This window comes from Oculina patagonica, chromosome 2, assembly GCF_052425735.1.
Source record: "Oculina patagonica isolate OP01 chromosome 2, crgOcupat, whole genome shotgun sequence".
NCBI classification, from domain to species: Eukaryota; Metazoa; Cnidaria; class Anthozoa; order Scleractinia; family Oculinidae; genus Oculina; species Oculina patagonica.
The window spans coordinates 3,825,364-3,837,570 of record NC_135759.1 but is presented as its reverse complement, the minus strand read 5'-3'; the positions used below and the strand labels follow the sequence as shown (position 1 = coordinate 3,837,570).

Sequence of the window (12,207 nt, the reverse complement as noted above, 5' to 3'; positions counted from 1 at the left end):
TGGGGGACACTTGGAAAAGTTTGCGTGGGATTCTCCGCTTAGGTCTAGATACCCAAATTTGTTACCCCATCTTACATGACGAGCTTCTTGCGACTTTGAAATTCGCAGCAGTGTATGGGTTGTAATTTCCGGTCAGTAGTGTTTGGTGGTTTTAGCGATCTGTCGTGACCGTGTACTTTGTGGTAATTGTGGTGTCGCAAATGTCATGGCGTGAGTAAATGAAGAAGACCACATAATCTGGACGTTTATGGAAGATGATCATGCGGTGCGAATATCTAATAACTAATAACAGGGGAAACAAGGGTGAGAAAGAATGGCGGCGAGTCATCTCGTCACAAAGTGTTCGAACCTTCACTTTCTAAGACTTAAGAACGCCTTCGCGTTAATATCAACTATACTTGGAAATAGGCCAAAATGAAATTCCTTCAAACTCGGCCTGAATAAAGCCCTAGGGGCACTAGTTACAAAAATATCAGTTTAAGATCAATCGGTTAATTTTTGATTTTTTAACAATTTTTTTCTTCCCAAAGCCCGAAACCGGACAAAATCGAACACAAAAGTAGGGTCAATTCGGAGGCTTCTCCAATCGAAAATAAAATTTTTCATTGAAAACGAATTTCATATCGTATTTGTACCACCATTCTACTATCTTTAGAAATAATTAGATCGCAATTTGATAAGAAGGCAAATATTTTACAAAATTTTGAAAGTCGCTACCTCAAGACAGCTAAAAATAGGCCAAAATTTACCATATTTTCAACTGCTCTAAAAGCCTCCTGGTACATCGTTTTGCCCAAAACGGCTTAATCAGCCTGAAAGAGCATGTTTTTCACTACAAATCTGTGAAATAAAATTTTTGGGTAATTAAAATCGCGAGCGCTGAGGCGGCGAAGTAAATGCAGCTATCTTCCTAAAAACCCGACCTTTGACCTTGCCGCAACGAAACCGCTAATAACGAGTTGTGACAATCTTTTCCTTATTTTGCGTAGGTTTCTTGTTTTATCGGTTGAAAACATGTATAACGTGATGAATGCAATCTTACTTGATGCATGAAACGCCCAAAAGTCACATATAGACTTCTGTCAGTTGGACAAAATAAAGCACTTCGTTTATAAATACGAATGCCGAAATTTAAACTTGAACGAATTCAATATTGAATTTGGTTTATGCGTTAAACTAGTTAAATCACGGCAATACCCACCTGAATATTCATATTCACAACGGTGCCATATCCCTGGAATAACGTTGAAAGGGAGCTCAATCAAAACTTTGCAATGTTTGCGACTGATACTAATCGAATTAATGTTAAAATTGTCACGCGCTGATTGTTCATCAGAGGAAAACGAATGTATTGTTTCCACGGGCAACCCCAAAATAGTCACTTCCGTTACATGAGCGATAAAGTTTTTTTTTTCATTATAGGCTGTCTTAAGGATAAGCAATATAAAACCTCACTTACAAATTATTTTCTTATTAAGGGACCGTTTTTTTATCTAAAGTAAATTAATTTGAAATTGGTTTACGCTGGAATTTACACAGAATTATTGACAGGTGTCACCAGTTTTCCGATAAATGTTCATTTCAGTATCGAAACTTGCGAGAAAAAGAAATCTTCTTTTAGTTTTCTTATTGAACTGTGATTGCATTTGTTGATATAAGAGAAAAAAAGGCGAAAAGTTTAAAGTAAGTAAGTAAGTACGTTTACTCGAAAAAATTATTGTGTGCGCTCGTTGGCTTGCTGTGGATACGCAAAACATGTTGGCGGTGATTGTGGTTCGAGTACAGAACGACAAGCGAACGATCATGATGAGTGTGTACGACTAGCTGAATGCCGTAAAGATATCAAAGGCCACCTAAAAACTTGCTGTGTTTCTGATTCGTCATTAAATTCAGAGGCAACACTTTTGCTAAAAATTTCTCGTTCTTTACGAGACTTTCGACCGCCGAAGCACACGTACGTGGAGTGAAATTTATTGGGCTTTTAATATGGAACTGTTGGTTTTATTGCGATTCGGGACTTTTCCTTTTGAGGAGAGAGCGACTTGTGGAGTGAGCTCTGGCCAGCGATCAATGGAGTGGTCTGCCTTTCCTTCTTTTTAGAAGGGTAGACAACGACTTCGAATAACTTCGCTAAATGGCGTCGGAATGGCTTCGAATTCGGCACAAGACACAAGTAAGCGATACATTTGAGGTAGGTAAACTTTATTTCAAAATAGATAGTTATTTACCCGATTTTAAAAATAATAATTTAAATATTTTGAACCAAGTATCGTTTGGCTTTATACCTGAAGCAGCAGAGCAGCTTAGCCTTTTTTGGCTGTTGCTCTGTGAGAATTCTTTCTCCGGGTGTTTCATTGGGAACTTAAATTAAAAATTTAGGCTTAAACACATTGAACATTAATTTTAAATCTTTGACAGCAAATATTGTTTGGCTTTATCCCTGAAGCAGCAGAGCAGCTTAGCCTTTTTAGGCTGTTGCTCTGTGAGAATTCTTCCTCCAGGTGTTTTATTGGGAACTAAAATTAAAAATTGAGGCTTAAACGCATTGAACATTAATTTTAATCTTTGACAGCAAATATTGTTTGACTTTTAATATCCCTGAAGCAGCAGAGCGGCTTGGCCTTTTTTAGGCTGTGGCTCTGTGAGAATTCTTTCTCCAGGTGTTTCATTGGGAACTTCAATGGACAGGCTTAAAACAATTAAAAACATTTATTTAAATATTTAAATCTTTTAAACCAAAATATTGTTTGGCTTTATCCGTGAAGCAGCAGAGCAGCTTAGCCTTTTCGGCTGTGGTTCTGTAGGAATTCTTTTCCGGGTGTTTCATTTGGAACTCAAATTCGGGCTTAAAAATAGACATTTAGAATTTAAATCTTCCAGGCTGAATATTGCAATTGGTTGAATCCTAATAATATAATGTACCACCTATCTCAAGTTGATTATCTCAATCATCAAGTTGAGTATTTTAACATGTTATATTTCAGTGTTACGTTCCAGGTCCCGCAAGCTTCATCGTGTTTAGAGGCCCTGTTAGGGTAGGTATGTCTCCCGTCTCAATTTCAAAGCTTGCCATGTCGCAACTAAGAATGGTCCGCATGTCGCTGTCGTAATTTCGTCAAAGTCGGACGCGAGTAACAGAGCAGAAGTTTCTCAGATATTTTAATTTCTCAACCAATTAAAAGTGAGTGAGTAACCTAGGTTAGTAGGTACACAGAGCAGGAGTTTCTCTGGTATTTTCAGGGGCACCCAACGAAAAAAATTTTACTATAGGTGTCAGAACAGCGTTTTTACGTTATAAGTGTCCTTTTTGTGCGATTTAAAGCCTTATTTTTAAACACTAAGAAAAGTGTGTCTTTTCGGATACGCTAGCTAGAACTTTCAAACTTCAGAAATTTTTTTATGGACCGAAATACTATTACCCGAATTTACACCGAAACGGTCTGCTGGGTGCCCCTGTATTTTAAAAAGGTGGTTCATTTTTTTTAATATCTGGACCAATTAAAAACGAGCAGTAGTTTTCGAGCAATTGAAAAACGACGTGACTCTGGACAAAGTACACAGAGCAGAAGTTTTTTCGTGCATTTTGAAAGAGCTGTTAAGATTAATTTAATTATGTGACAGATAAAACACGACGTTCTAACTTTAGAACACAATACACGTGGGTAACCTAGGTGCACAGAGCAGAACTTTCTCCGGTATTTAAAAAAAGGAATTAATGTTTTTAAAGTCTCGACCAATTAAAAACGACGTGACTCAATTAGGTACGCAAAGCAGAAGTTTCTCGGGCACTTTAAATTACGCATTAAAAACTTAACGGTGCGTGTTTAAATTTTTCGACCAATTAAAAAACGATTGACTCTAAGCAGTAGTTTTTCGGGCACTTTAATACCGCAGTACGAAAAGGTGTTTTAATTTTTTTTGACCAAATAAAAAACGAGCAGAAGTTTTTCGTGCATTTTAAGAGAGCCGTTGAAATTAATATAATCAGTTTAAATCTTTGACAGATTAATTAAAAACGACGTGTTCTCAACTGATCAAAAATTCTCGATCGCAAAACATTTCTCCACCGATTTCTCGACCTCGACGGTCTATTATTTTTGGACTGCTGTGTGCTGTTTCAGGCGTTCACTGTCAATTTTTCAAAGGTGGGTTTGATCTCGCTCGGTTGAAATGACATCTGGGCTTATTTGTCGTATTTCCTTATACTTTGCTATACTTTATCAGGATGATATACGTTAGTTGGTTGCCAGCTCAGTGATTATAACAGCAACATTCCCGCTCTTCCGCTCTAATGCAAACCTTCATTAGTTTAGCCTGAGTTTGTTCCTTTCAACTTTTTTATTGAATTTATAACTTTTTGATCAGCCACAGCCATAACAAATAAGGATATGTCAACTTGTACCCTTTATAGCGAAATACTAGTGAGTAGGACAAGCAAAGGAAATTTTTGACTGTTTGTATTTATCCAGCTTTTCGACTTGATAGCTGCGGGGCCTAAAAGCGTGCCCTGCATATACTGATGGCGCAGGGGATTTGTGTCGATTTGTGACTACATCAGGTTCGCCGTCGAACATTTAAGAAACCGAGTGATTCGCAGTAGTGATCTTCTTTAATTCTTTCCTTCGCTGTCGCTATTTAAATAAAAGTCTTGTCGTTCGTCGCCATTTTATTTCTTCCATGTCGCTGTTTAAACGCCGTGTCGCTTGTCGAAATTTACCCTTAAAGGGCCTCTGTTTAGCCCAAAGAAACGTTTTGCGAGTGAAAAAGCCGTCACACTTCCGGTATCTACAGTGGTATACTAGTATGTTGTTTTGAGGCTTTTTTGAGTGTGTTAATCTATTTTGTTCCCGCGTTTTGCGATGAATGACATTTTAAGCGTCTGAAACTCTATCGCGAGTTAAGATAAAGTTGCCCTTTTTAAAACTCGTTTCTATGAGGGTAAGAATAAAATTTTATCTGAATGAGAATTTTGTTCTTACAAGGACACAATTTAGCGCCGTGCCGCCGTGCTTCCTGAACTACATCCCAAGTGGTAAGTTTTGCAAATAATTTTTGGTTATTGTCGTCTTTAGTTAATCCGCTGGTTCCTTTGTGAATGTTGTCTGTTTGCATCCTTGTTTTCCGGCATTCTCGACTGTACAGTGGTATATTTAGTTTAAAAAAATCCTGTATTCTATCGATCAACCTAGCCTGCGAATACAGCCGCCTCTCATTGGCGCTTCGTTGCGGGACGCAAATGAGAGGCGGCTGTATTCGCAGGCTACGATCAACCTGGTGGACTTGACCATTTGCTGACGGATCGGTATTCGAGTAAATTGATTCCTTAACACATCTCTGGCGAAGAGGCGTCAAGTAATTTCATTCATACGTGTCGAAAAATCTAGACCCCCTGCTAATGTTCTGCAGTAATACGATCATGACTAATACACCACACGAGTACCACGAGTAACATACAGGTAACATACGAGTAACACACGGAACATACGGTTACATACAGGTAACATACGAGTAACATACGGATACATACGAGTAACATACGGATACATACGGGTGCATGCCAGTTCCTATTTCATTTCATTTCATTTTATTTTTCATTTTTATGCAACACAAGTAAACAAAACAAAACATGCGGGCAATTACGGGTACATACAGGTATAATAATCGAATAATAATCGAAAAATCAATTATTGGTCATTAGATGTAACGTGTTTCTCCATCGCTCTCCCCTCCAAAAAGATTGCGTGACGAGCGCAAAGGACAAGGAACAAAAAAATGAACAATAAAAACAAAATAAAATAAAGTGAAATGAAATATGAACTGGTATGCACCCGTATGTGTCCTTATGTTACTCGTATGTTACGGGTAAGATCGTATGTAAGTGAATTCAAGAATTTGAGCTATTGACCTTATAACATTTCAAATTCTTGATACGTCTTCAATACGTTTTGTCCTTTGGGCTCGTCACGGAACCTTGTTGACGGGAAGGGGGTGGGAGAGCATACTGATAAAAATGAAAAATAGAACAAAATAAAGGGAATTGAAAAAGGAATTTGTATGCACACGTATGTATTGGTATGTTACTCGTATGCATCCGTATGTTACTCGTATGTATCCGTATGTTACTCGTAAGTATCCGTATGTTACCTGTATGTACCCGTATGTGCCCGTATGTTTCGTGTGTTACTCGTATGTTACCCTATGTTGCTCGTAGTACTCGTGTGGTGTATTAGTCATGATCCAGTAATACTGCAGAACATCGCAGGGGTCCACGATTTCAAAGTCGCAAGAAGCTCGTCATGTCAAGATTTAAATTATATACCCCATCTCAGAAGCGAAGTGAAGAGGACGTTTTTAGTTTTAAATTCCTTTACAATACAACGGCAGCTGCTATTTATTTTCGCACATTTCAAAACTAACTGATTTTGTTAAGCAGAAAGATATTAATTTGGCGTACCTTTTCCTCATTTAGCAACCCCATCTCAAACTAAAAGGCCAGAAGGTCAATAAATGGCACGCAATGCATGCAGAAGCGATGACGTTTCACAAGAGGTCTTACATAGTTTCGAGTAAATTTGTCAAAAACGTATCGTAAATAAAAGTAGCTGACCCCTTGTGCGTGACAAAGACTGTTTTCCAACTGCAGCTTACATTTTTCAAACATAAGAAGCAATGTAAGTGATTGTATATAGCATAGTTAGGATCTGATTGAATTTAAATAAATACAGTACTTATATATTCAGAGGCAAAGGAAGCAAATAATACATTTTCTTTGTAGATTTGCTCAATTGAACAGTTATATTTTATTTTATATTTTTAACTTTTTTTTAGATTTCCCTATGTTGTCTTATGTTGAGATTACGTTATATTATAGTGTGACATCTGATGAAAGACACACTATACGCGCGAGCAAGCTTTTAAAGAAAGGTCAAACGGTCTCTTGCTCACAGCCCTTCAATTCTTCATATTATAAGAATTAGAAATTTCTGTCTGCTAAATCTAATAGATCTCATCATTTATAATAAATCTCTTTCGTTTATACATTGTAGTGTTCCATTCTAACTGCACGGGAGTATTTTGCTTTTGTGTTCTACGCAGCGATTTCTTGTTAAGATAAACTTGATTTCTGTTCGGTTGCGACAGAAAAGAGAATAAAAAAACCCGTCGTGCGATGGCAATAAGCGATGACGTCATCCCTTAAAAATGGCACCCCATCGCGCGGCACATACCCATAAAGCGTATGTAAGGTAGTACCCCCCCCCCCCCCTACCCGGGGTTTGTTATCTTTTTAACAGATCTTACCTTGTCTTGATTAACACTGGTTACAGGTCTTTTTGCAAATTTCTCTCAGTTGACTGCTCAAGCTGCAGTTACTTGACCAATATTGGCACGCGGCCTCGTCCCTGTCCTCGCAAGCCTGATCTGCTGTGAATGAACGAAAAACCATTTTTTGTATTAAAACGTTTGTCATCGAAGTGGAGGTTTCATAAAAAAGGAGCTCGAATCATCCTACTTTCTATGTCATCTAATACTGTATTTCAGTTCAAAGTAACAGCGTTCGCTGAATCCACGAGGAACTAAGGTGCCGATTTAGATGTAGTGAGAACATTTTGTTCTGATGTTTTGAAACTTAAGTGTTGCCATGATGAAGAAATTCTATAAAGATAGATTGAAATGTGAAAGGTAAAGTCTGTGTCCGAGCCAAGTGGCCCATACAGCCGTAGCATTAAGCGACTGAGAGTATTGCTACTCCCCCCTGGTTGGGATGCCAGTCCATCACAGGGATTTACCCCCCAACAGTAAATTCGCCGGTATCCATTTATACATCTGGGTGGAGAGAAGCACTGTGAGAGGCACTGTGAGAGTAGTGTCTTGCCCAAGAACACAACGCAGCGCCCCGGCAAGGACTCGAACCCGGGCCGTTCGACTCGGAGTCGAGCGCGCTAACCATTGGCCACCATTGTATTTAGGCCAAATTTTCATTACATTGGTGTATTGATTTTGTATCACACGTAACGAAATTTCGCAGTCGTAAGAAAACTCGCTCTCTCTTTTTAACCCTTTTTATGTAAGAAAAGGCGCAGCTCTTTTTCGTTTACTCTGGCTTGTTTTAAACTGCGTAGCTCAGCGCAACACAACACAATATTTTTTAAACTGTGCAATGAAGTATCTTGCAAAATGCGCAACATCAATTTGTAAAATGCGCAGTCCTGTAAATTGCGCAATTTCGACGGTGTAAAAGGTTCTTTGTTACCGTCCGTTACATTTAAGCACAAACCCCTGATCAAAAAGCAAGTTTAAATTTGGAATCAAACATTGCGTGACTGGTTATATCAAAAGTCAACTTTAAAGAGGTGCCCGACGACGTTAAGATCACATGAGCGATCACGATGGTTCACTTTCATGATTGCTCAGAGAGCAGGAGAGAGAGAGCGCGGAGAGGTCGATTTTCTACCTGAAATAAAAATCTGCGGGTCCCACTGCGTATTTTGGAGAGTGACAATACCTCCATGCCCTTCCACCACTGCGGTCGATTTTGTCGCCCTGGTCCCATTTTGTGTGTGGTTTGATGGGCCGCGCATAACAAGAAAAGCAAAAATCGCACTTTGGAGGAATTTTCTACGCTTCACTACTGCACTCGGAACCAAATTAAAGGGACAACGATAGGAAAGAGAAAATACCGGATATTACGGTGGTGGAAATTACGTAGCGATTTGACCAATTTCACGAAAGATATTTCGCTTCGAATGAGATGCTGTCGAAAATAGTTTCCAGCCTTGGGGATGTATTTAATAAGGCACACGTGTTCAAAACTTCACAAAGCAATTACTCGTCCAAATCACTTTAAATTGGCTCGAGGCGCTGGCTAACAAGAAAGAACACGACACAGCAACAGTGTAAGTCAATTTTATCCATAAAACTTTCAAATTTATATATCGTAAAAAAAAATTGTTTCATTCCCATACAAACCCTAATAAATCGAGTCTTAGCTTGTGTTGCCTGTGTTCTCACTAAAAAGTACTTTTATCTCACTTTTTAGAAGAAAAGAATATTAAAAATAGAGCAGAGCTCACCACAGTTAGCCCATTGTCCAGCGTACCGATAATCAAGCGAACACCAAAACTTATTATGATTAGTCTTGGTGCAGGAATAGTAAAAATAGCTTCCATACGAGAATGGAAAAACACAACAACGGCCTTGAGGATCATCTGTATTCTTTCCAGGTGGGCATGGTTTCCCTATCCAACAAACACATCATCATAGTATTAGAACTGTACTTTTGACAACTTATTACTGGGTCACATAACCGCTGTGCTTCTAAGGGCCTGTTTACATGATTCCGGAGTGATTTTCATTCCGAAACGAAACTCGTTCCAGAATGAAGTTCGTTCTGCATTCACATGACAGAGTCGACCGGCTCAACCTAAGGCGTTTTGACGTACGTGGTTTTCGCGCGAGATAAAAACAAGATGGCGAATGTTTCGCGCAAACATGTTACTGTGAGCAATTTGTCTCCATGTGGGAAGTGTATTGGAACATTGGGGTTTTCTCTGAAAAAAAGCACAACCCTTCACTCGTTACTTTCAAGAAAACAGCCTTTTTCCATGATTTGACAGTTAAAACCTCCGTTCTGAGGAACCTTTTAATTGTGCTCATGCATATTTGTGTCATTTGGTGTTTAACTGAAAATCTCAGCTCAGTCTGAATAAGTCTTTTCCGTTAGTCCAAGGCATCGCTAAAACTTATAACATTAGATGTACATACCTTCGTATAAGGAGACATAGAGGATAATACATGGTTGCGCGGAAATATGAAATTTATCTTCGAGTGTTTAAATCGATAGCTGAGATATTGGTTTTGAACACGAGAAGATACATTTCATATACCAAAGCAACCATGTCTTTTTCTGTTTTTATATAAACCTACTAATTACGATGTTTTTGACGATTTTCCAAAGATTTCCGACCATTTTCCGAAGATTTACGAAGGTTGTACGAATGATTCCGAACATTTTTCGAACTTTTCCGAAAAGTTCCGAAGTTTTCCGAAGATTACCGAAGTTTACCGAGGAAGATCCGAAAATGTTTCGACTTAATATCGATAAAATTTGGCTTATTGAGCATATGAAACACGGCAAACTCTGCGAGCTGATTGGTCAAAAATGATATCACACGTGTGAATATCATTTTTGTCCACACGTGTGATACCATTTTTCTCGATTTGCCACCACTCGCTATGTCACTGCAGTTTATATAATAAAATAAACTTACCGTACGGAAGCACAGCGCAGATCAGCAACATCAACGCAGCTGTGAAATGTAACATTTTAATGGATCTGGAGGAAAATAATTTTTGGACAAAGGTATAGAATATTATTGTACGAACCTACAAGCGTCTGTATTGTACTTTATAAACCCTTTAAATAATCCCAACATGTAGTTTGATGAAGCCGCCAAAATCCGAGGAATCCATTTAATGTAGTCTTTCGCCTCCTTTGCGCATCATTTGCAGGAACGGCGCTATCGGAAACATTTTTGACTGAAGAAAACAAAACATTTTGCGTACGTCATTACCTTTCAGTAATTATGAAACCTTTTGTAATACCCCTGTTTTGCGAGATCTACTGACTAGTTCTCGTCCATCGCGTACAGGCGGGCTTAAAATTTACTGCATCAGACTGGTTCTAGACAATGTTTTTATGCCCTGTCTTCTTTTCCATACGGGATATTCGCTCACATCAAAACTGATAGCTAAACTCACCTTTATCGGTTACGGTTGTTGTTCCTTCCAGCCTAGTTAGACAGAAATGAACGAAATCACAATTTTTGGATGGTGGCGAAATTGGTTTTGAGTCGAATAATCAATGATACATAACGTGACTGTTTCAAAACACTAAGTAAATGAAAAGAACAGTTAATGTCAACGAAAGTGACGTTTCGAGAAAGTACTTTCTCTTAAACAGACGAAACGTTTTTAATATTGAAATGGCCCTGACATAGCGCCAATTGCTTACCATCTACAAGTCACGAAATGAAAGACGATCGCTGAAGTTTTTCTAACAGACCAGGTTTAGCGAGCAATAAATTGTTTGTTTGAAATGAAACCTACTACTGACGAACTGGCAAATCACAATTTTTGGAGGGTGGTGATATTGGTTTTGAGTCAAAAAATAATTTTGGTAAATTTCTGATAAGCTGATTTATATCACATAGCAACATATTTACTGTCAAGCAAAATGTAATATTTCCATTTATAATAGTAAAGAGACTAAGACAGCTGTGTAAAGTACGTTTGGATAGACCGCTAAAGCATGCAACGACGAGAGCACGAGGTACTTTGGATTGTCCTGATCTAGGGTGAGAATCCTGTCTGATATTGAAATTCGATGTAGAAGTGAATTCAACGTTTATTATTGAAATCCTCTGCAGGAACAGCGCCAACTGAAAATTTTTGACTGAAAAAAAAAAAGACATTTTGGGTACGTCATTACCTTTCAGGCGCCTCTGTAACATATCAATGGACGAATCAGGTTAATCGATTATTTTAAAACTACCGCTCTCCAGCCCACAGAAACAAAATAAAGCTTACTGTAATTCTACGCGCTTAGCAAGCTTCGCATGGGTTGAGAGTTCCTTATGTTTTAGCCTAATGCTAAGAATTGAAAACGGTTTCATTACTTTATGTTAACCGATAGATATGTCCCAGAAATTGCCGCGTGGACAAACTTAGTCCGTAAGTGCGCCCGACAATTGCAGGGCGTTTTTATCCTTATGCTGATGCTTCTCGCCATGAAGTAACCTCGATATTTTCTCATTGTTAACTGAAATCATTCGCTATCCACTACACGAAAAGAATGCTAGCTATAAGTTATTATAAAACCTTTTGTAATACCCCTGTTTTGCGAGATCTACTGACTTGTCCTCGTCCCTCGGTACAGGCGGGCTTAAAATTTACTATATCAGACTGGTTCTAGACAACGTTTTTATGCCCTCTCGTTTTTCCGTATGGGATATTCGCTCACATCAAAACCGATTGCTCACCTTAATCGGTTATGGTTGTTGTTCCTCCCAGCTCAGTTCAGAGGGAAATAAACGATTTCAAATCGTTTATCTCGTACAATTCAATTTATTGACCAAACTGTCGTCCCTCACGTGTAATAATCAACTTTATTTGTTTTCGGCACTTTAAAAACTAACATCTTTTAGTTGT

General features: G+C 38.5%; 2 protein-coding genes across 6 annotated transcripts in view; one reads left to right on the top strand and one right to left on the bottom strand.

Annotated features, from left to right (window-relative positions):
• The window catches only part of LOC144642705 (epididymal sperm-binding protein 1-like), a 211,799-nt gene that overhangs the window by 15,853 nt on the left and 183,739 nt on the right, over nt 1-12,207 (top strand). The window lies entirely within an intron of this gene.
• Nucleotides 7,293-12,149, bottom strand: LOC144642712 (seminal plasma protein A3-like). Of its 3 annotated transcripts, none has more exons than XM_078501757.1 (5): nt 12,039-12,149; nt 10,759-10,790; nt 10,269-10,333; nt 9,072-9,236; nt 7,293-7,419 (listed from the first exon to the last, which is right to left on the bottom strand). In XM_078501757.1, exons 3-5 carry the CDS (start codon nt 10,321-10,323, stop codon nt 7,310-7,312), a joined length of 330 nt encoding a protein of 109 aa, XP_078357883.1. In that variant the 5' UTR covers nt 10,324-10,333; nt 10,759-10,790; nt 12,039-12,149; the 3' UTR covers nt 7,293-7,309. The 3 variants fall into 3 exon arrangements, with proteins under 3 accessions (XP_078357883.1, XP_078357881.1, XP_078357882.1); XM_078501755.1 differs by having other exon boundaries at nt 7,293-7,422; nt 12,039-12,144; XM_078501756.1 differs by lacking the exon at nt 10,759-10,790 and having other exon boundaries at nt 7,293-7,422; nt 12,039-12,132.